The sequence below is a fragment of the Rhipicephalus sanguineus genome, chromosome 1 (genome assembly GCF_013339695.2).
Source record: "Rhipicephalus sanguineus isolate Rsan-2018 chromosome 1, BIME_Rsan_1.4, whole genome shotgun sequence".
NCBI lineage: Eukaryota > Metazoa > Arthropoda > Arachnida > Ixodida > Ixodidae > Rhipicephalus > Rhipicephalus sanguineus.
Window position 1 is genome coordinate 273,232,338 of NC_051176.1, and position 24,397 is coordinate 273,256,734.

Sequence of the window (24,397 nt, forward strand, 5' to 3'; positions counted from 1 at the left end):
CATCCTTCTATCTGAATTGCACAGCATAAAATAATTTGCAGTCAAGATCAAAAGTAGTAAACTTATACCGATCGTGGAAGCACAAAATTTGTTTACAAAATCTCCCTGCGCGATTATATATATAAAAAAAGATTTAACCGTAAATTTTACAACTCGGTAGTGCTACATCATAAATATGTAAACTTCTCATATCAAAGTGTCTAAACCTGACTAATATGACTACCGCAAAATCCCCAGCAGGCACCCCCCCTTCCGGTCAAAGATAACCTGACAAGATCTAGAGGTGTGTGTGTGTGTGGGGGGGGGGGGGGGACAACAATTCAAGAGCCGCTAAGAATAAGCGTGCTTCTAATTAAATGCGTTATTGAATGCGCATGCATTTGCTGTTTTTACTGAACTGGAGAGAACCCTCGTGTGAAATTTCACGCGTTAGGACAAGGGGGGAAAGACGTTCTTGAAATGTTCCGACAATTTGTGACAACTCAGAATGCAACCCCAAGGCACTACACTGTAATAGTACTGAGAAATCGTCCTCGTATCTAAAGGCCCTCTGAACTTGCCTTCCTGGTTACCGCTGCTGCAGGATTCTGTAGCGGAGAACTGGTTAAAAAAAAAAATGGTGGGAGGAGAGGGGGGGGGGGGGCGCATGCTCGGTCATTGGCGCATATTTCAAATATCTCGAAAAGGGGAGGGGGGCGCTTGCTCGGGATTTCACGGTATACTAGAGCTTGCCACGAAATTGTTAGCTTGTTCAGAGGAGAACGACACGTAACCTCTCAAACTCAGTGAAGCGTTAGCAGAGCAAATAATTTATTCTTTCCCATTTATGTAGCTCGAGCTTTGTCTTGCGCAGGTAGGCATCAACATATCTACTTTTCGCCTGGTGGATAACTAACCTCCTGTCGAAAGAAAAGTATCGCGCTATATTTTTCTTGTGCGCATGGCTCAAGTGCTGAGTAAGGATCATGATGACGGCCCATATGTTAGGATAAGACTTTATTACAAAATTGATGATTACGCGCCCAGAATACGCAAAAAAAATAAACAAAACGAAAATAAATCGACGCACAGCATGATTTCTCATTCGCGCTTGACTAGCGTAAAACGTTTTAAAAATTGTCGCCATGGTTGCACGCGGATATTTTCAGCCTGGCCCAACGTTTTAAGGTAGAATGATTCATTTTTTGAGCGACGGACCGAATACCTTTTTGTTTATTATCATGTTCACGGAAGCACTCGCAGAATTCCGCGAAAACTCCCCATCGCATTATCTGGAACAACTCTATAAGCCGAAACTAATGTGATGTTTTCAAAGCGTCTGTAACGAAAAACACGAATTTCTCGACCCTTATTTTATTTCGCACTACTCTGCGCAAAGTCACCAATGTGTGTCGCCCTCGCTACAACCGTTCGCCCACATTACCAAAGCTGGACACGAAACGCTTGCAAACGTCACTTGCACCTTAAGGGGTATTCAGAAGGGGGAGAAATGCTCGGGGGATAAAGGCGGAGCCTAGTGACGTCAGCTCGCGAGGAGAAGTCTCCACAAATGCCCCCCACTCAAACGGACGAGGCGAGCGGAGGGGGAGACCAGTGTTACTAGACTACTCTGGTGGCTTGCACCACCCGTTTGACGAGCTGCAGATGACCATGCAGCTGCAGACAGTACACCCGCTGCCGCTCTCTGCAGGAGCAAGTGCAACAATGTGGCCAAACAAGAGCCCGAAATTCCGCCATATCCCCAACCGCCGGGGGATCGTTTGTCCTGTCGGGGAAAATGTCCCCGTCTCCCTCGAGGAGGCGCGGGGGGTTACGCCCACTCGCTCATCCGTGACGTCGTGGTCACGTGATCCGCAATCCCCCCGTCTCCCCCGAGCATTTCTCCCCCGTCTGAATACCCCTTTACATACTGCTGGACGGTGGCAACGTCCTGTCTCTTTACTGTGTTCCACTCTGGCTATTTATGACATTCTTGCGGGATACTGGCCTTAATGAGCTTTTTTTAAATACCTTTAGTACTTCATGCGCGAATATGCGTTAGTCTGTGTGTTGCTGTTCTCGTCCTTTCATTGTTGATCATCTCGCATGGGGTAGCTTGCCAAGCTTGTCGCTATATGCCTTGCTATGAACTGTGCGCTCGCATTTATTATTGCGGGTGTCTCTTTAGTTTCACCGATCACTATTTTATTCACCTCACGTACAAGTTATGCCGAATGCATCCCAAGCTATTGATATATTAGTTAGATATTTAGTTTGTAAGGTCCACGGCTTCCACCACATACACCATTCTTTCCACCTTGTCCACTATTGTTTTTACCATATCCACCAGCAATTCCAGCATCCACCAACCCATGATTTTTAATAGGGTTTACGTCTTCTCGTATGTATAAAAGCGCGAATGTTTTTATTTTCCCCCATTTTTATCCCATTCCCAGCAATGGGTAGTAAACAGGCTATTTTCCGATTACCTTCCCCGACTTTCGCTTCTCATTTCTCTCTTAAAGGGGTACCGACACATTTTTCGAAGGCCAGTTTATTCTGCCATACAAGTCTCCTGTGTGCAGAGACGGCTCTGAGCAAGTGTGAAGCTCAGCAAATGCTGATATGATATTTTATTTCGATATTAAAGTCATTTTTTCCATGGCGCACCTACCGACATCGACACTAGTTTGACGTCAGGCTACAGTAATAATTCTGGTGACTTCACGGAGCAGTCTGGCTAGTTGAGATGACTTCAGGTACCAAAACATTCAAGATGGCCGTTTGTGCGTCACCAAAACATTCCAAATGGCCACTTGTGCGTCACCAATGGAGCCACGGTGCGGAACGGCCGTGGAAGCGTCACTATATATTGTGCGAGCACGTGACGAGAAGCTCATACCGTGTGTTGACGTCAGGGTACAGTAGGAACCGAAACTAGCTTTTAAAAAACATACTGTAATTATTTTTGCAGGATACACTAGCGCTTAGCACTACCTTTTCTACGCTCTTGAGGGCTTGGCCTTTCATTTGACGCAAAAAAAGAAACTGAAAAATTTCGTGTCAGTACCCCTTTAAAACACGTGTTTGCTGGTTGTTCACCTCCTGTCTTACTTGTTTCTCAGTGCATGAATGACAGTGGGTGCTGAATGGGGCGGCGACGCTTCCAAATGAGAACTCCACTTTAGCCTGCATGGCCACATAGCTCGGTAATGGCTGTGCAGCGCTTTAAAGGACACTACGTTTCACTGTTATATGCGGAACCCTACCTCAGGGCGTCAGTAGCCGGAGGGGAAACACCGTTGATTCAATCGTTAGTACAAATTTCAGTATCACATGACGTGCGGCACGGTTGGAAATAAAAAAGCAAAAAAAATGCGCTGTGTCATGCACTCCGCGGCAAGGTTCGCTCTGGATGCGCGCGTGTAACGGCGCCAGTGCGAGGACAGAGCGCACCTGCGCCTCGGTTCCGCGGACTAGCATGGGGCGAGGGGCAGATCTGGGCTGTCCAGGGAGAGGAGGGGGCAGCCCCCGGCGGCAGCCTAACGGTTGCGTGATCATCAACGCTCCAGCGCGCTGTCCAGCGGTGCGCGCCCCCCTCTCCTCGGGACGCCATTATGCGGCGGCGAAAGTGCATCTCCGAGGAGCGGCGCGCCAGATTGTCCGAGCACGACGGCCGCTTCGAGACCAGGGCGCGGCGGCTCCCAAGGACGCACGCCATCCGTGGCGCGCAGGAAGAAGAGGTGCCCCCTTGGAAGGCCGCGTCGACACGTCTTTCCAATCTCGCCAGGGTTGAGAGCGCCTTGTCACAACTGCCAGTCGCAGCTGCAGAGTTCGTCTCCGTCCTGTAGGATTCACCATAAGACACCGCATGTAGCTGCCGACCTACAGCGCACGAATTCGACTACCACTTACATCGGTGGGCGGACGGGCTCGCCGATACGAATACTAGCTTTTAGCATGGCACAGGCGCTTAATTCCTGTTATCACCTGCAGCTTCGCGCGCACTAGCTTGAACGCTCGATGTGCATGCATCTGGTGTTAATAGTATAGCGCATTCAATGCAGGATGGTAACTACATTGTAGTAAACTGTAGTTGGCTGGGGCAGTAACGGAGTGCATTTCCAACGACTTATCGTAGACGGCGCGAGTACCACCGGACACTGATGATGTTGTGTCGTATAGCTGGCGCGAGAAAGGCCGCGCCACACCTAATGGCCCGTTCCTGCGTCCTTCGGCGTAGTTGGCTGCAGGGTTAGCCGGCCCTGCTATCGTTAGACGGTCTGCGATGCTTTTTACGTTGGTTCGAACAAGTCTGCCACTTTTGGTAAGCAGTGATGTCGAAGGCCTCATTACACTGGCGATCGATGCAGCATCTCAACAAAAACAAGACTGAGCAGTTATGAAGACTCGTTTTTGTAACGTTGCCATGACTCGTTAGTTGGCAGTTTGCACAAGGCTAGGGGATCCGCAACGCTTCCGAGAAAGCTTTTTGAGCATCGTGAGCACCGACTTCGTGGACGGGCGTGACATCGACACTATAGTTTTTGGTTGAAAAACGTTATGTTTGATTTACGCTTGCATGATATAAGTACGTACAGCGCAAAGAACTACGGAATTTTTTTCACAACCATTTTAAGTATTGCAAGAAACGACTCAACTGACCGACCACTTGGAGCGCTAACGACTGCCTTGTGGAAGCTGCTGTAACCATGGAAGTGACGCCATGTTCTTCAAGATCGAAGCGCGCGCAGCCTGATCATGGCACCCACGGGACCGGCGACAACCAACTTCCACTTGGTCCCTTCCGCCATGGGCGGCGCTTCATGATTTCATGGGCAATCCAAGTGCAACATCTAGATCCGCGAAAATTCCAAGTTGAGGTATAACTAATTTTGATTTCATTTCAATATCTATATGACCGATAACTTGGCTTGGTGCGCGTTAATTATAGCAATTGTTTTAGGTCTGTTCTCTCTTATGCCGAGAATAGATCTAAAGCAAATATAGTGGCCGGACCATTTGTTTGTATTTTGTGTCAGCCGCCGTCCCGCATGGGCGCGATTACCACGGCGCACAAGCGAGCGAAGAAACTAGTGCAAGATGACGTTACTCGTTACAGAGATCTCTAGTTCGGTTGCTAACCAAGTACATCTCAAAGGCTCGCTCGGAGTGGCGTACGCGTGTGCAACAACGCCATATGTGGGTCACTTCAGGAGGGTCACTCAGCTGTAACATTGTGGCTGTCAGACCGTTTATAGCCTGCGTTGCTTGGTCGCCCTGATGCATGTAGTCTGCTCCCAGTCGTCTGCTCGCTGTTGCCTCATCCGCGTTGCCAACCATGCCCGGAAGCTTTGGCAAGCGCCGAACCTCGCCCTTTCCTTGGACGACCGATTACGCCGCTCGCCACTCTTCAGTCGCCCGGTGTTTCTAGAAACTTTTCTCTCCAGAAGCGGTAATGACGCAGGGTGGGGACGCCGTCAGCGATTTACGAGGCCACCACGATTGCGCACAGCCATTTCGAAAAGACGTCCTGCCTGTTGCGCTGGTGCGCGCCGGTGCCAGGAAGAGCCCCTGCGCGAGCGTCGAAGCTGCCGAGGCAGAAGAAATGCACGCCTCACAGTGACGTAACCGCGGTATAGTCCTGAACCAGTCGCTACACGATCGCCGCTCTTCGTCTTTTGGATATTTTTTTCTGCGAACATAGCAACGCAAGCGATTCATTTCTGCAAGTGAGATCCTCATAGCTGTGCGCTTGCAGATGACGCAACCTTTAACATGCTACGGGGTTCGTACAACAGCCCTTTGCAATGAGCGAAGTAGCAAATCGTCATCAACACGTAGCAGAAAACCTTAGGCAAGACTAGTTCTATTTTACTGTTCCTTCTTGCACGTTTTCAGCGTCCAAAAGGAACAAAAAAATAAAACGACCGCTGTTTTTGTTCTTCTTGCTTTATTTTTCGAACTTCTTTCCACAGTCACTGCGTCAAACTTGCGTTAGACCCTATCCAGGCATCGTTTTAGCAAACCGATTCAACCAGACTTTTAAGTGTAGTGATTGTTCCTTCAATCTATAAAGACGGGGCGCTGTGGCTTGTCGGGCTGAAAATCAATCGTCAGGTCTGTGCGAGTGCTTGCGGATCGAGCGGAGCGTGTTCGGTCAGCACACTCCCACGGGATGTGTTTAGACATAAAACAAAGCGGAGCTGAGAGTAGCCATGGAGTGAGGACAACCAGGTATACGTCACGCGCCGGCTTATATTTTGTTCTCCCTGTGGAGGTGCTGCGGTCTTTACCTGTTACTGTCTGTCTATGATTGGTTGCCTTCCATTCAGAAGACTCAATCTAAAAAGTCTTGAAAATAGTCTGTTTTTTCCCAGACTTAACGTTTTCTGAAGGCGAAAATGTGAGCGCTCGGATCGATGGCGCCAAGCTTGAACCTTCGAGGAAAGCTGTTATTGTATACATAGTAACGGAAGTGCATACCTACTTCGGCTGCTGGTTCAAGATTTCAGCAGCTTTCGGCACTTTTAGGCGGTTTAAGTTTTCTTTCGAGAAGGGGGGAGGGGGGTTCAACCATAGCTTATGTATGTTCGTGCGTGCGTTTGTATGTGTGCGTGTATATATGCACATGCAAAATTGAAAAATTTCGGGGGGGAGGGGAGGATGGTTGAACCCCCCCCCCCCTGGCTGTGCCAATGGGCAGCGGCATAATCGTGAACATTTTGCCGTTTGTAATCTCTTCGTTCGCCAAGAATACTCAACGAACGCAACAAACGTATCTATAACTGTGGTTGGACGAAGCGTCACAACACGTCACTACCATCGTCTGTCCGGTAATGTAGTGCTACGCAACCGCCATTGTGTGTAACGAAATGCTGACCACGCTAAACCTTTCCAGCATCTGCTCAGAAGCTGCCCGAAAGTGTAGCAGAGAGTTCTAGAAAACAAAACGCGCGAACGCATGAAATCGTGGTCGTCAGTATGGCGGCAACCGTGGATGACAGTTGCGGTTCTCGCTCATGACGTCAGGTAAAGTCTGAAACTGCCAGGAGAACTCTCTAACAAAAGAACAAGAGATTATACGATGGCTACAATAAGTTGCGCAGCCATCAAGCAGAGCAATAGCAGGAAAAAAGAAAACATACGAGAACGCTCCTTCAGATTTCGAAAGTGCCTGTGCTAAGGCTCGTTGGCCAAATATATAGACGGACATACCATATTATGTCGCAAATGTGAACAGGGGGAAAATATTCCACAAATTTCGCGAACGTTTGCGCCTGACCCTTGAAATGGAGCCACGTATAAATGATTGCGACCGTAGGGTACACGGTACACCAGTTTACACCCTTAAGGGGGTTTTGCCATGTCTATAACTATCACCCTTACACCTTAGGAAAAAGGTGTTTTCATAAATTAACACACCCATACTACGGGATGTTGCCAATGGCCTAAACACCCTTACAACGGAAAAACCGTGAAAAAAAATGCCTTAAAGCTTGCACTAGGCCGCGCAAAGCTCGATACACAGCGAAGCTGATCGGCAATATGCTTATTTATTGCTGTATCTAGGCAAAACTTGGCTGTAGCGAGGTTGAACTTATCTTGAACTTGCCTGTAACGTTCTTGAAATTTTGCTTTAACTTGGCTTGAACTTGCCTGTAACGTTATTGAAATTTTGCTTTAGCTTGGCTTGAACTTTGCTGTAACGTTGTTGAACTTTTCCTTTAACTTGGCTTGAACTGTCCCTTAAACTTAGCTGTAGCGGGGTTGAACACTCCTTCGCCCTCACGCCAACTTCGTTAGGAAGACGTGATGTTTGCCTAGTTTTCTGATCATGGCAAACACACCTCGATTGCGATCCTGCCAGTATTGGATTGTGCTTGGGACGCCGCGCATGAAAGCCAAATGGCAGTAGAATTTAGCCAATTTCTGTGGCACATTTGTTGGGCTAACAGTTGCCTTTTTCATTCTTAGTGGACCAGTGGTGAGTAGTGGAATTTACCCAATTGCTGTGGCACATACCCGTTTATGATGATGATAGTTTTCGTCGGACAAGGAACGATTTGCTAAACAGCTTGGCTGTTTAAAAAGTCTGCCAGTCAGGGAGTATGCAATTGCAGATGACATAAGAATAGAAGGCGCACGTAGGCGCCCAATCATACACACAACAAAGCATGTTATAGAATACCCCATGTGCGGAGCGTTCGCGCTACACAGCCTTACACCGACCGGTATATATAGCAATAGTATCTTAAAGGGGCCCTGCAACACTTTTTGAGCAGGGTCAAAAAGCGCTGCCAATCGGTAGTCGAGGCTCCCGAGAACACGCGAGCCAAATATTATAGCGAAGCGAGCGGCCTGGAATTTACAATAAATTCTCAAAGTCAGCTGAAAATCGCTCCCTCTTCTCTCGACAAATGATGTATTAGTCCGCAATATATGACGCGATTGTCGGCAGTTCCACCATTGGCTGATGTTATAATCACGATAACACCCTCATTATTACCTTAATTGTTAATTTTGAGTTCAATAAGCAGATAATATGTATGTTTATATTGTGTTATGCCGTTAAAACACCGAACAAACATTAATATTAGCACTTCCGGTCTCACCGACAGCTCGTCTGCTCGTAGTTGCGTGGTTGCGTTTTCTTCACCATGTGCAGTGCCGAAATCGTGAATATTTCTGTGCTTTTGACCATCGCCGGTTGCCGTTGAGAGTGGCAGCCGTTCGAGTGTTGCCTCGTCAGCTGGAAACTGCATCGTCGGCACGTTCTCACGACCGACCGAGGCAGCGGTGCAGCATTTCTCCGATAACGATGCTGGCGCCGGCTAGCTTAGGATACCTGTGTTCGCTGTATGGCGAGAGTACCGTTCGCTGTCTGTTCAGTATGTCATCGAGCCGTACCTCGGCGTATCCTCCCCGTAGTCTCAGGTTCCCGAGAAACCGCGACACAGCAACCAAGCAGACTCGCATTTTCACCGTAGCTGCAGACAGCCGGGGGATGGGTCCGCGCCGGCCCGATGCCCCACGATCCTTTCTTCTAGTCTTTAGTTCTTTGTTGTCAGCCCGCACTCGCTGTGCGCCCGCATTCGAAGAGCAAACAGCATCGAAGTACCGCCACTGGGAGAAGGGTGCACGCAGCTTTGCCGTGTTGAATACGATTTAAGCGCGAGCAGTGCGACGAGGCGGTGTATCGGAGTGTGGGTCGAAACCCATCTCAGCTGTCATTCGTTCCAAACGCGCACGCAAGTTTGCGTCCATGGTTGACAGAGCGATGAAAACACTACGGCAGTTCGAGGTGCACACCCAACATTACCAAACCGACTCGCAGTTTTCAAGCACGCGTGATACACGGTGCCATGGGCTCCGCCACTCGACGACGACCGCGCGAGTCGACCGGAAGTGGCGCCACAGACCACGTGGTTGCGCCGAGACGCCAGAGAGAAAAAAAAACATGGCTGATCCCTCCGTCATAGGAATCGGTATAACACGAAAGTGAAACGTATCTTCACAGAAGTTGTGCTTATCGTGTAGTAATATATGAGAGCTTCTACAATGTCTATTGGTGTTTGGCAGCTATAGCACCTTTTGACGTCGATGCACCCATGTTAACGCCCAGTGGCATGTCTCCATCGCGACGACTAACGCCCACGATTATGATTAAACCGCTGTGGTAGCTGAAGTTGTGAACATATATATTTGGAATCAGCGAATCGTGAATCGCGCGTAATGGTGACATCAACAAGCTCATAATCAACACTGGCACCCGATATGCACTTCTTCAAAACGTCGTCAATTAAGGAGAGAAGCGGCATGGTGTGCGCTAACTAGTAATGGGTTACCGACGCCTGTGTTCACGCATACACTTACACACTGCGCTTCAGCAACACGGGAGACAGAAGTTCGTAGCTTGAGCCACGAACGCGTGCGTCCCGCTGGCCTTTGTCTCGCTCCACCAAGCACGACATTCGCCCATCGAAATTGTGTCCTTTTTGCAACGCGTATTGCAGCAATTTTGTTAGTCGGTGCTCTCGCAATCGAAGCAGTCAGCGGCGGAGAAATCCCGTTGGTGCATGTGGAAGCTGCACTATTCCGATGAGCCGGCGGCCCGGCGCACGCTAACACGAAGCGAAAGGCAATGAACTTAATGCGTCTAGGTTCCCACGGCGACGCCAGCGCGGCCAGTGTCGCTCGCTGGTATCGAGACGCTTAACCACGACCTCCGATATCGCGCGCAATCTCGGAGTAAGCACTAGTAAATGTCGATCGTGACGAATTACTTCTTTTCACTTCTCACAGACGGCGGCACCGCCCCGCTTCGGCCCGCCTACCTCCACCGCCAACAGAGAGCACCGTGCGAAAGAGGATGTGTGAAAGATATAAGGCGCGTTCGTGGAGTGTCCGTCATCTGGCAAGTTGGCTTAGTCGGTTGAGCGTCGGGCGCTTACCGTCGCGGCCGCAGAGTTGTGGGTACGATTCCCAGCGGCGGATCTCTCTTAGTTTTTTTCTTTCTCACCCGTTGGCGTCCATTTTATCAACGTCACAACCGTGACGGAAGTACTTGGTGGACCCCGGCATAAAACACTTTCGTGTTAAAAATGAAAAAAAATGCCGCCGGCGCTGACGTCTCCTCCTCGCACCTCCGCCCTCCCTCCCTCCCTTCACGCCGCGCGCAGCTTTCCGCGCGCTCGCTGCGTTGAGTTGAGGGAGAAAGCTGCGTAACGTGATCTCTATAATTTGGTAACACCACTTAGACTTGACGGATTCGAAAAATTTTTGCGGCATATGACTCGTGAAGTCATACGTCAATAATGAGACTATTCCAATATAACTAAGAAAGGTGTTGCAGGGCCCCTTTAAGCCGCCGAATAGTGCCGGTGGGGATATTCCTGTTCCGTATAAATGAACATTAACAGAATAGGCGTAAATTTATGGTGTGCCTGTAGATAGCCCTGACAGCCCTAAGAGGGACAGATCTTTTAATCTAAACTCGCCTAATATCCAGTAACATTTTAATCAGCAAGTCCCAGTTATCATCTGGCACGCTGTCGTATGGGCCACAGGTGTTTCGTTAACCCATAACACCCTTAGCTCCTAAAGGGTGTTTTAGGTAAAACATTACCCCTTAAAGGCTATTTGGGGAAGGAAAACACCCTTACACCCTCACTTTTGCAAATTCTGGATAGGCAAAAGGGTGTTTTGCTTGCTTGAAACCGCTTTAAGGGTGCAAAGTGGTTTACAGTGTATCTATCGAATTTCCTAGCGCATTACGATAATACTATGTGACAGTGTTTAGATGTGGCGCATTACGTTTCGTCCGTAAGAAGCCGGAACCTGTTTCCGACGAGTGCGTGTAGTGGCAGAACGTCCGCCTCCAATACGCGAGGTACTTGGTTCGATTCTCTGTACCACCGGGCGCTCTTACGGCGTGGAGAGAGGTGTCTCTAGAAAAGGGCGTCGCCATAATTCTTTTTTTTTTTTGGGGGGGGGGGGTGTAGGTTTCAACCATACTTTATATATATTCGTGCGTGCGTTTGCATGTGTGCGTGCATATATCTATATATACGCAAGCAAAACTGAAAATTTCCACCCCCTCGGCTACGCCCCTGCTCTAGAACTACAAGGCGACCTAGAATTTCCGCTCGCTTTTATCCTTCACTCCCCCCATTAAGCGTCGCCATGCTCCCTTCGCGGGTTAAGCAAGCGTCCTTCCTAACCTTCGTCTCATTACCCCTGCGCGCCATGCGATTTGTGATTGCGCGTTTACAGTCTCACACCACGTCCACCTAGCGCTTTGATGCGATTCGTTTTCCGAGCACCCTGACGCCGTTTACATGAACACGATGCGCTAGAAAGTCAATTCGATGTGCCACTCGGCGCATTCGTCTTAAACGCCGCTTGTGACGCGCGAGCGTCAATTACGATCGTGTGCACCGTTTTAGTATAACGCCGCACATACACTCCACCTCATTGACTCTGTGTAGTGAGGCGGAAGCTGTCGGTCAGGTCCCGAACTGCAGATCCCGAACTAGACGCCGAACGAGAAGCATGTTCGCCCATTGCGCCCCGCAGATCAAGGACGAGGTCGTCTTGTATGCGCTACCCGGCTACCTTGTCTATGCAGCGAGCCAAACCATGTGGCTAGCCGCAGAGGCTATATTTGATCGACCCGCTGTTGCAACTTTCTCAAAGAGTACTTTGGGCAGCCCGCGCTCGCTCTCGAAGATGCGAAGCGCCGATCTACTTTTCGTACGTCACTAACATTACGGGAGAATAAGTACGTTCATTGCGCTTGTCCTCGTTTATAACTGAGGCCGGATTTTTAGGCACTAAAAAAGCTCGTTTTAGGCGCCAAAAATAGGCGGGCAAAGCAATTTTTCAGGCTTCCAAAATCGTAAATATAGGCACAATAAATTTTCACATAAATGCAAATAATTTCAAACGAAGACGTGCGCGACCTCTATCTACGACAGGAAAGCAAAAATGTTATTGCTTAATATGGTACCAAGGCGCCAACGTTTGAACATAGCGTGCTTTGTCCCGCACGGTTCGCACTCTCGTGTTCTGCAGAGTGGGTCAAGTGTCCACTGTCGAATCAATACACTCCTGAGTGTCTTTCCGGCATGACTGAGAAGTGCAGAGCAGGAACAGACAGCCAGATTGCTAAAGGACCAGAAGGGAGGGATTCCTCCTATTGGCCGGGTCGAATTGCGTAGAGCCAATTTCTCCCCTGGCAGTGAACCACAGGCGGGGGTGGAAGGGAGGGTGTTGTTCAACCCCCCTCCCCCGAAACTTTTCAGTTTTGCGTGTGTGTACATACACGCACACATACAAACGCATGCACGAACATATATAAAGTATGGTTGTCCCTCCACCCCCCCCCCCTGATAAAGATTTCTGGCTAGGCTACTGCAGTGAACACCTTAAAAAGTAAATTTCAAACAAAACAAAAGCTGCGTGCACATCACATTTTTCTTTCTTTTTTTGCTCTTCACTCTCCTTTCCGCTGACGGCTCTCCGCGCTTTCGCATTCGCCAACCGCTCGGGCCATGTCAGCGCGGCAGCGAATGCTCGCCGGCGTGTCCCGCTTCACTGCTGCTAGCGGTTGTTGGTTGGTTGAACTAGAGGACTAGGTTGAGCACCATAGTTCACAACAGTCAATCTTACGCGCGGTAACATGAATAACGGTCTTAAACAGCACCTGGGAGCGAAACTTCAGGCGAAATAGCGTTCATATAAGCGCCAAATTTGAAAATAGGCATTTATAGGCATTTGTAAGCATTTAGGCACGAACGCCAAAAATAGGCATTTATAGGCACTATAAAAACACTGTAAAAGCTCTTCTTAACCTCTAATTCATGCTCATATATCAAAATGGCGCGATAGGAGCGCAAGGAACAAAATAGGCATTTGCCTAAAATCCGATCTCTATTTATAAATAACGGTTCTGCGTCTTAACAAAACAAAACAAAAAGAAACGCTACAAGCTGGCACGACTACGCAAGCATCGATGAGGACTGCAGTAATCCACGCCTGACGCCTCCTCGTATACCACTTGCTTGTGAACTTCATACGCGTCAAACAGGCATAGCCTGTAAAGTAGCCCTTTTGATAACTTGTAATATATAACTCAGCAAACCAACTGCTGTTTAATTATTGTTGTATTATAGTTACCAAATCATTAAAGTTCTGGTTCACGATAAAACTGGTGCTTGGAATTGCCCATCTGGAAGAAAAATCCAAGCAGGCCTTTCTGCACATCGTTTAAATCAAAATGTCACATACTACTTTTCTCGCTCTATTTGCGTTTCCCCTTTCCAGTGGATGTATCCAGGCGAAATCTGCGTTAGTAAACAACACATAACGCGCTCCGAGTGCTTGGTATTGTCAAAGGGACCGACAGCTAGCCAGAACGTGTGATTAGATCCTGGTATAAATGAAAAGACCGTAAAATATAGTGACCGATTCCAGCACCCTTTTCGCGTTGCGAGTAGGATTTACATTTTTAAATCGTGTGTAAAAGTAACAAAAACCGGTATGTCGCGCAGCCTAGCGGAAGAGCCTTGAAGCTCGATTATGAAGACGATCACTTTGCTGTATGTAGTCTGATGCTGTCATGATTGCCATCCTCAAAGTATGTATATTATTATCCAGCCCCACTCAATTCTGTGCTGCTTACGGGGTAAAATGAGCTGCACGGTGAGAAGCGTCGCTGCCTTCGCGGCCGCGGGTGGACCATGTCGAGCCGCGGCGCACGCATGCGCAGTAACTCACCGCGCTCGAACACGAACCGCTCTCGCGCTCACTGTTTGCAGCATATGTTGTCTCGTGTGTATAATGACTTCATATTCACCGCAGATGGAAAAATTCTGATTACAAATGTTTCGCGGCGTTTTCCACGTTACCATTCCGTGATTAGGCACTCTGACCGGTGAACTTTCCGTTGCGCTGAAGAAAATAGGTACCATGAAAATTTGTAGTCGGTCCCTTTAAGAAGTGATATATATATATATATATATATATATATATATATATATATATATATATATATATATGCAACCACAATGTTGAGCGCAAAATGTTCGCGCGATACAAAAACGTCCTTGTCTCCTGCGTGCAAAGCAGGTCCTATTGATAAAAAAGCACGCTAGCATCAAACCGTCGAGCAGGCCGAATCGTCGAATTAAGCTGAGCTAAGTACGTCGTGTCTCAAATACCTTCACACACACACCACACACACACACACACACACACACACACACACACACACACACACACACACACACACACACACACACACACACACACACACACATATATATATATGTGTGTGTGAGACACGACGTACTTAGCTCAGCTTAATTCGACGATTCGGCCTGCTCGACGGTTTGATGCTAGCGTGCTTTTTTATCAATAGGACCTGCTTTGCACGCAGGAGACAAGGACGTTTTTGTATCGCGCGAACATTTTGCGCTCAACATTGTGGTTGCATTAATTGGCCTCATGCTCGCGTCTTTCTTGGTCCTCTGCGAGGCGCAGCGCTTTACGGTTGCTAGGACAAGGTCGAATGGCCATTACCGTCAAGCATTACCGGTTCTGTTATTCGGCAAGCACTCGGTACTTGGAGCATTAAGATGGGGGAACAAGTAGAGCGCGTCCATATTTGAATGTATGAACACACGCATCCGCCAGGTGACTTCGTGGCATCACCGCGGACATATTTCTGCAGCTCTTGCCAAATTCAAGTAATGAAAACCATGTCGCTGTTATATCTGTGGGATATTACTTCCTGTAATGTGTTGCTTTTTTTTTTCTTTTACTACTTGATTTGTGGTGTTATTGTCATACCTTTTTTTTCAGTGCCTGAAATTACGTAGTGTATTCGTTATTACTATTCTGTTACACGATTCTTGTTGTTACTGTTATTTTTTTTTGCTTGTTCTTAAAAGTATATTGTGCAGTGCATTAACAATGTTTTACTGCCATGATTCATGGTGTAATTTTTTTTTGTGTAATCAGGAATCAGGAACGACCATGATATATCTGACCATCCCCTCTGTAATGTCTTTTTGGCCCTGATGGTCAATAAATAAATAAATAAATAAATAAATAAATAAATAAATAAATAAATAAATAAATAAACTTTTTGTCCGAATAGTAACTGAATTAGTGAGTGTCACCAAGGAAATAAAGTACAGAATTACAATGCTACCAAAATTGTTATTCGTTGCCTAGCGGTCAATTTAAATATACAAACAAATCACACATGGTATTGTGTGGTATTTTCATGTGAACTACTGCACACGTTACTTTCTTTCTTTTCCCTCCGGCTGCTACATGACTCCTCCCGACATCTATAGCTGAAGCTTATAAAATGATAATTAACTTCATTTTCATAAGTTATGAACAAGACAGGTTTTGTTTTAAAACTTTTGTTATATAAGGAATTCGCGTGACTCCTTTTCATGAGTTTTTCGAGTGCGGAGTTTGTTATCTTTGGGACAATCGGATTCAATGAATAGGCTGCGTGGTGCCGTCAGCTTATATGACGAACGTAGACTCATTAGCGATATTAATTATGTCGTTTATATAAAGTTTAACGGAGGCCCCAGTGTGCTTCCTTCGGTGACACCATCGCTCATATAACGTACACATGCCACCCACTGTAACGCTCCGTGCCCTCGGGAGTTAGATGGGATGTTAAGAAGTTGTGCCTCGAAACCCGCAGTGGTTTAGTTTGTTAGTAAAGTTTCATAGTTTAGACAAAGTCCTTGCGGACATCTACGAAAAATCTGCTTTTTTTTTGTTCTTCGGTATATTTTAGGATTTTAAGTTGTTTATGCATCAACAAGGCAAGTTCCGTCGACATGCCTTTGCGCAAGCCAAACTGTTATAGGTAAATCATAGACTGGCTCTCACAAAATGAGCTCATACGCGTGTGAAGGATTTTTCGCTTTAAGATCTCTGTTGAGCATCTTCTTTTACGCGTTTCATCCGAACGCGTGCGTTTAGCTTGCACGCGTTCCAGCCACTCCGCACCTGCGGCCACGTGCGCTAGCGCTTAAGCGTGTTTTTTTTTTTTTTTTTTTTTTTTAGATCTGAAGGACGCGCGTCATCAGGTGTCATCTGACGGCCTGGGTAGTGTTTCTGTGACAGCGAAGAAATCTCGCGTTTCGGCAACACGGTAAACCAGGGGTATCAAACAGGCGGCCGAAGGAGCTCTTATTGAGGTGCGGCCATGGAGCATATTGTTTTCCCGAGTGGCGCTTTCTATCGTGTTACTGGGCCCTACTGTTTTTCCGCCCAAATATGCTATAACGGACCTTTTTTTTTTTTTACCTGCACATCGTCTAATTTAGGGAGGTGCAAATATTTAGAAATTTCGAACATTGAGTTGAAGAGCCGGTATCCCTAGACATTTCTTCGAATATTTGGAAATGTCAGCTGAGCTGCACTCAAATAGACAAAAGAGTGGTTTCGCAAAAGCTTCGTTTCACAAACAGCTAGACTACGTCGGCTGTAGAGCTTTGAAGAATTCTGTGCATGCTAAGGTTCTGCTGCTAAAGTTCTTGCTGATGCTCCATTTGTGATTTTAGTGCAAGATTATTAGTGCTAAGATGGGATACTAGTTTTTAATATTTATTGAAACTGATATAAATATTCGAAATCTATTCGGTATGCTTCTAGCACGATTCGATCTTTCTCAAACAACCAGCGTTGAGAGTTGCCCCGGCTTACGACGTTTAGTAGTATGCATTTATTTATTGAAAAGCATTGCACGTACAAGCCAGTCGAAATGCGTCTCATTAGTCAACGGAACTGACTCGGTCGCTGGCATGTATCGGCCGTGATCGCCTGAATGGCCCGCGTTCGTGATCGTTGCTTGGAAGTGTTCTTGTACATGGCCTTCATACATGCAGCTTCTTTCACCAGCTTCGATCGAAACAGCTGAAGATCAAACTGTTAAAAAGTTTTCATCGACGCGGCCAGTATTGAACACTCATACAAAAGTTTCCCGAACACACGTACAAAACTGATCGAACGAGCAGTTTGTCTACCATATTTCCCAAGCCATGTTTGGGAAATAATGGTGGACATTAATTACCAAACCATGTTTGCCTACCATTAAGCGAATGGAGGATTCGAAGCTGTAGATAAAAGGTGTTCTTCGTGGCGGCAGCTTAACAGTCGCACACAAGTTGATGCCGAAATCGGCTCTCTTTGTGAGATCGATGTGTTTACATGTTGTTAACAACACGCATTAATGGCATCGCGTCCGCGTGTCTGAAAATAAGTTCTAAAACCCGCGTCATTTAGTGTCCTCGCACAAAATGACGCCCGAAACAGTGTAGAGTTTCTTCACCGAGTACCTACTTTTCTTTATTTTTTTTTCTTTACTCGAGTAGCGCTAGGACAATGTTGGCACAATACACGTCGCGGCATGCACTTCCGCCCGTTGTTTTTCCGCGTTGGACGAGTTTCAAGAAATGCGGTAACCCAACCAACTCTCTGAGAGTTCTATTTACTTGCCCCGAAGAGGATCTACCTCCATCCCCTTTCGAAACATTCGCAAGGTTCCTGTCGACTTCGGTGCCAGATATATGCCGCGACGATTGCTTTTGTTTCGCGGAATCGATAGCTCTTATCCCGCATTTTTCAATGCTCACTACCTTGCCGGCTTTCAGAATTCCCAATTCGGCACCGCGGCAGTCGGAAGTCTTGTGTAGCGTGGAACCCGTAGGTGGTAGCGAAACCAGGAGCTAAATCTATAGCATTACACTGCGGCGCTTAGTTACTGCCGGAATGCCATTAGCATGTGATTCGATTACAAACCCTAAAATGCAAGAACACCCGTGTATTTCGGCGCCCGTTAAAGGATCCCAGGTGGTAAAAATTTATCAAGACCCTCCCCACCCCACCCCACTAGGCGAGCCTCGCAATCATATCGTGATAACCAACAGGAAACCCCGCAACGGCAGTATATACCGCTGTGTCTGCAAGCGATGCTGCCTCGCGGGGATGCCTCTGGTTATTCTAAAATGGCACCGGCAGGAGATGAAACGAAGCGCTCTTGCTGGAGCGCGCTGAGGCGCATCTGGGCAGCAAGCGGCGTTCATTTAACGATGCCGCGAGCCTCCTGCCGGCGATGTCAAGGAAGGGCAAGTTTCCCGATCATCGGCGCACATCGTTGCAGGCGAACCACAATGGGTGCTTCTTTTGCGGACCGGTGACCCCGAAACCCTAACAGTCGGGGTGAAAGGAAAGACTCTCCTGAAGGAGCCGATCACGTATGACGACCCATTAGCGGAAGAACACAACGGCAAAACTCTCGTGTTGTGCCCAATGCGCGGCCGTTTTTTTGCTTCTTCGGCGGGCGCAAGTATTTGCGCGAGAGGAAGGGGGGCCACTTGCGTGCGGCGGCCCCCTTTTGCGGAGAGACGGCCGCAGCTTGGCTGCTGGCGCCGCTTTTGAGCCTCGGGGCGGCGCATTGATATCAATTTGCCGCGCGAAGCGACCTTTTGTGGCGGCCGCGAAGAGGCGGAGCGCTTAATTTCATATGGGGCTGTCCATCTCTGGCCCAGTGCGGCTCGCTAATGAGACGATGCCCGGGAACCGCGGCCATCAATCAGTATCGTTAGCGCCGTAAAAATCCAGAGTAGCTGCTGTTGTTTTCTAGCAATAACCCACGAAGTCACGCGCTGGCCGCTACGTCGCGCTCTTTCATGTGCCGCCGCCGTTTTTTCTTTCTTTTTTTTTTTGTCGCCGATAGACGCGAGCCAGCAGTGACGGCTGAAAGCTTGGTAAGTTATGTGCATTACAAGAATTTCCAGCAAAAAAAAAAAAAAAAAACCAAGAAAGTAAGAAGTAGACAGAAGGACGCTAGAGCGACTTTCTGACTACTTGCTTGTTTCCTTAGTGTTTTTTTTTTAATGGAAATTCTTAAAATATTTTTGGAGCCAGCATCAAATCGATTCCTCGTTTTCCATATTAAGCCTTCATTAACAGAGAGTTTTAGTGCCGGGGCAACAAAGTGGCTTGCGTACGCAACCCCTTGCATTCCTTTGTGTTATCCGCGGGGTGTGGCAGGGAGTACAAAGGAACGCAAGAGTGCGCAAGCAGCTTGTGGTCCCCGGCACTGAAACAGTGCACCAACACGGGCATTCTACCAAAATACATTGTATAGCTTCATGTTGAGGGCCAACATGGGAAGTAATTTTCTTTTTCTTCCCCCACGCAGATGAACCAGCTGTGTAAGGTGTGTGGAGAGCCCGCCGCTGGATACCACTTCGGCGCCTTCACCTGCGAAGGTTGCAAGGTAAGCACGCTTTGTGCTTCCATTACGAGAATGCGACACTCGGCTCGGCGAAAGTTGGCGGGTTTTCTGACCTCACCCGGCTAGCTTCCGTGCGAGCTGCTCCGTGTCCGTGCCGAACGAATCGTCCCGTGGTGGTGGCCGACTGTTTCTGTCCTACGAGCGTAGCTGTTGCGAGCCGTCGCAGGGGCTGCGTGGTATGCGTGCGGCGGCGAACAATGCTCAATCGTCCGCGCGCGCAGCGACGCCATCAACGCTGCCGGCAGCGCCAAGAGCCTGCTGGTGACGCCAACAATAGGCACCGTTAGCGGTCTGCGGTGTGGCGGGTGACCTGTCACTCACACAGGGAGCGCCTCGGGTGCGTCAGGAGGCTTGCCCAAATCGTGGGAAGACGATGCGTCGTGCCTGCCTCGTCTCCGGCACCTCTGCGGGCGTGATCACGTTGCCCCTGAAAATCGGGACCGAGCGTACTATATGCTGCGCCGGTATTGAGGACACGTGTTGTGTGGGGCTTTAAATGCGCGCGCCCGTAATTCTTCCGAAAGCAACACGACCACGCAATCGATCGCATCGTGCAGATGTTCTCAATAGAGAGCACTTTGTGCCGCGCAGACGGTGAATTCAACCGCATGATATGCGACAAGCCTGGCAAAGAGCTAGTCGATCTGCGCGTACAATCACAATTCTAATCTTCGTGCGAGGGCACTCTGCCGTGATTACATTCATTGCAAAATGTTTACAGCGCATAGAAGGTTTGGAAAGGGACGGAACAAACAGAGGCAAAGATTATATTGTTCCGTATACGATTTGTTTTGTTTTTTTTCCCGATTCATGAGGTGTTCTTACACTTCTCGCGAATGTGCATGCTCCCTATGCATGGCGTGTGATACCGCAAACTTTCTAATTAGTCGTGAAAAGAATTTTTTCCTTCTGGCAGTACATTTCCACATCGTCGGTTTCTCCAATATATTGTGAATACATTCATAATTTTCAGTCATTCCGACAGTTGTGCGCGCTGCATAGTTGAAACGCCTGGCGCAGCTCTATCGATTTCCTCTTTTCAATCTTTCCTGTCTACCTCTGTGAGTGCGCGCGTGCACAGGCCGGCGGTTTACTCGACGTGATCCTTACGTATACCTGTGGTCCGACTATGCGTCTCTATCATTAGGACAATTGTATCTCTTCATACGCCTCTGACTTTATAATAATATCTGGGGTTTTACGTGCTAAAACCATAATATGATTATGAGGCACGCCGTAGTGAAGGTATCCGTAAATTTGGCCATCTGGTGTTCTTTAACGTGCACTGACATCGCACAGTGCACAGGCCTTTAGCATTTCGCCTGCATCGACCGCCACGGCCGGGATCGAACCCGCGACCTTCGGGTCAGCAGCCGAGACCGCTACACCGCCGCAGCGAACTCTGACTTTATTCGTCCATCTACCGTGTTCCCTTTAGAACTGATATGCATGTATTACCTGTGGCTCCATGTGCAAATCTTGTGGCTCCTGTGGCTCCATGTGCAAATCCATGTGCAAAGTGACGACGTACGAGCTTTACATTCAAGAGGCGGTCAGATTTTCCGGTCTAGAGTTTAGAAAGGATTGCGCACAGCCACCGTTAGCAAACGAAACGAGGCGAAATATTCTAGCAATAATAATAAAAACCCGTTTTAGTAGCTTACGCTGTATCTTTGAAAAAGTGCTTACAATTCAAAGTACTAAGAGGTTACGAAATATTTCCTAATGTTCGTAACCTTTTATGCTACTTTTATTGTGCCGCGACTATGTCCTGATCTCAATTTATTTGCGGCGTACGCTCTGCCTGCCCCCGAGGGCCATGATTTGCATTACTCTTTGTGCGAGCAGTGCGACTGGGACCGCGAATCGGGAACCGTATACCGAAGGCGACCGCGTGGCATTTCTCGCGCAGCAGTTAGGTCTCGCTGATAAAGCTTGGCTGCTCGCGAAGGAAGGCAGGGGATGGTTCGCCTTGTAATTTGTTCTTCGCCGCGTTCGCCGAGAAGCGAGCGGCCGGTTGGATCGGTTCGCCATGGTTGCGCAATGCTCACGAACGGCGATAATTTGCGGTGCTCTGCCGAGCTGCGATACGAATTGCACATACGCTCACGCGGCCCGACTTGCTGCATGCGCTGCAGCACCTCCTTGGCGGCAGCACGCCTTCGGTGGTCCGCGGCCACTGCGTGAGCGCCGTCGTGCTGAAGTGAGAACTCGGTATGCTTATGAGCCCAGGAGGGATGCTCCTCTCTCGCTGCGACCGCGGTGAAGCACCACATGCCTCCATTGGACGGGTGTTCACGTGCGCCAGCGCGTGGCGCCTGTGTACCACAGATCGCGGTGCGCAAAGGACTGTGCGCTGCTGGGCAGCCGCGACACCAGCACGAACGTGCCCGTGAGAGGAGTTTCCTGAGAAACACCCGAAAGAGAAACGCTTAAGTAGCTCACAATTGTTGTGTGACGATTAACTCATTAATTCACTAGAAAGAATGTTCATAACCAGCGGAAGAACACGGTCAAAGCATGCCGTTCAAGTTGGCACCCATAACCGCGTAGCTCGCTCACTGTGATATTAAGAATCTCGTTTTTTTTTTTTTTCGGGCTATAAAGGAGCAGAAAATTTTCTCCAAACACAGCCATGTTGATCGCTTACTTCTACCACAAAGCAGTGCAGTCATTCATTCCTGAAGATTATCTTACTTAATATGACTAGGAGCTGTCAAGATGCACAAAGTCTCGACAAACCTGTTGGTCACCATCAGTCTTCCTATCCGTCTTTCTTTTTTTGTTATATATCTTTTGCGGGCCTAGCCAATGTGGTCAGAGTGACCTTTACGACATTCCGAAAACAAGCTAAATACAGATTAATATATATATATATATATATATATATATATATATATATATATATATATATATATATATATATATATATATATATATATATATATATATTAAACGTGAACTCGCAGTTTCCTTGAGATGTGATTGTTGCCACAGCGGTGCCCAGCTCACGAGCTTGTCCTTTGTGTTGATGGTCACTTCGAGCTCATTTCGAATAGACGCCGCGTAGCAGGCAGGCGACGCTTTCGTCAAGTTGCGAGGTTTCATGCTGCCGGGTAACTTGCAGCACGTATAAGAGGCGCGCATTGCGGAGCCCTTTTAAATAGGAGCGACGCGAGCAATCCACGCGCGTATTTTGGTACGTCAAACAAAATTCCTGCGTCGTCTAGAGAGGCGTAGTTACAGCGCCCGCATGCACGAAGCAACACCGTTAAATGGCCACCAGAGTGAAACAATAAATCAGTTTAGACAGATAAATTATTCTTTCAGAACTATATCGTCATTAATTTCGCCATCATAGGATAATTATTAGAAGAGGAAATGAAGGTCAGTTTCATTTTTGAATTTCGCGCCGAAACTTCAGCACGCGAACGTCAGTAAGACGTCACGAATTTCAAAGACGTCTTGCGTATTTTGACAACATTGGTTCAATGAAATTTTCTGAAACGTGCTATGTTAAGACTTTGGGTCCCTCGAACACAACATAAACAATTTTTATCTATAAACGATTACTATAGCAGACACCGTCGAAATCTATGACGTAGCGATGAGATGGTGCGGGAACTTAAAAGTGGCGTCGCCACCGGTATCTTTCTTTTCGCGCCTTTCCTCCCTTACCAAGCGTCTTCTCGCGGCAAGAGTGCTTTCGGTATTGTAAAATTGTAATTTACTAATAGGAGAAAACTCGTTTTTCTCTTTAGTGTCCCTTTAACGAGCGAGATAAAAGTAAAGGCGGCGCAGTTTCACGAATACCTTCAGAAGCTCAGCCGCCTTCTGCAGAGCGTCGCTTGTTCTCATATTGGCTGGTGGTGCGAGGTCAAAGCGAGCGCTACCTCAACCATCGCGCCATGGCCTATACGGATCGACAGCTTCGCCGTGGAACGTCCCCGTGAAGAACGCGCGCAGAGAAAGCTGGGTCGGACATGTACTTTCCTCGTTCCAGGTCTCGAAGAGGAGAAACGCTTCGCACTGCAGTGTGCACAGTAAACCACGGTTTTTTTTTTCCTCTTTCGCTCCTAATTTGGCTTACACTTGCGTGCTTAATGTCGAATCAGTGGCGTAGCCGGGGGGGGGGGAGACACCGGGCCCGTGCCCCCCCCCCTCCCCCGCCCCGATTTTTTTTTCTTCCATGGTATACAGAGCACAAAATGACACTCGACCACACTTACCTGCCCGGACCCCACGTCGGATCAAGGGCGTGCCCCCCCCCCCCCCCCCCACCCCGAAAATATTTTCTGCCTACGCCACTGCGTCGAATTAGGAGACGCATGATTCACATAGGAGAGAGCATGTCCCAGTTCTGACAAGTAAGCGTATATTCTTAGCACAAGACAGAGCTTTGCTCATCGTTTAGTTGATGACTATAACAACTATATTATTATTAAACGTTACCACTCTGTGATTAAATCGCTACACACGCATGCGTGTAGCGCTGAGAAGGGGAAGCGTGTGGTAGTTGGGTGTTGGCGCCACAGCGTTAAAAAACTTAACCTGTGTCACTGAGGGAGGGTCGCCTCC

At 48.1% G+C, this 24,397-nt stretch overlaps 1 protein-coding gene across 2 annotated transcripts in view; it reads left to right on the forward strand.

Annotated features, from left to right (window-relative positions):
• Positions 1–24,397, forward strand: part of LOC119378987 (knirps-related protein) — a 133,068-nt gene that overhangs the window by 78,926 nt on the left and 29,745 nt on the right. For both annotated transcript variants that reach the window (XM_037648111.2, XM_037648112.2), the window contains one exon: positions 19,724–19,801. In XM_037648111.2, the coding sequence (XP_037504039.1) occupies positions 19,724–19,801 (78 nt within the window). The remainder of the gene's footprint in view (positions 1–19,723; positions 19,802–24,397) is intronic.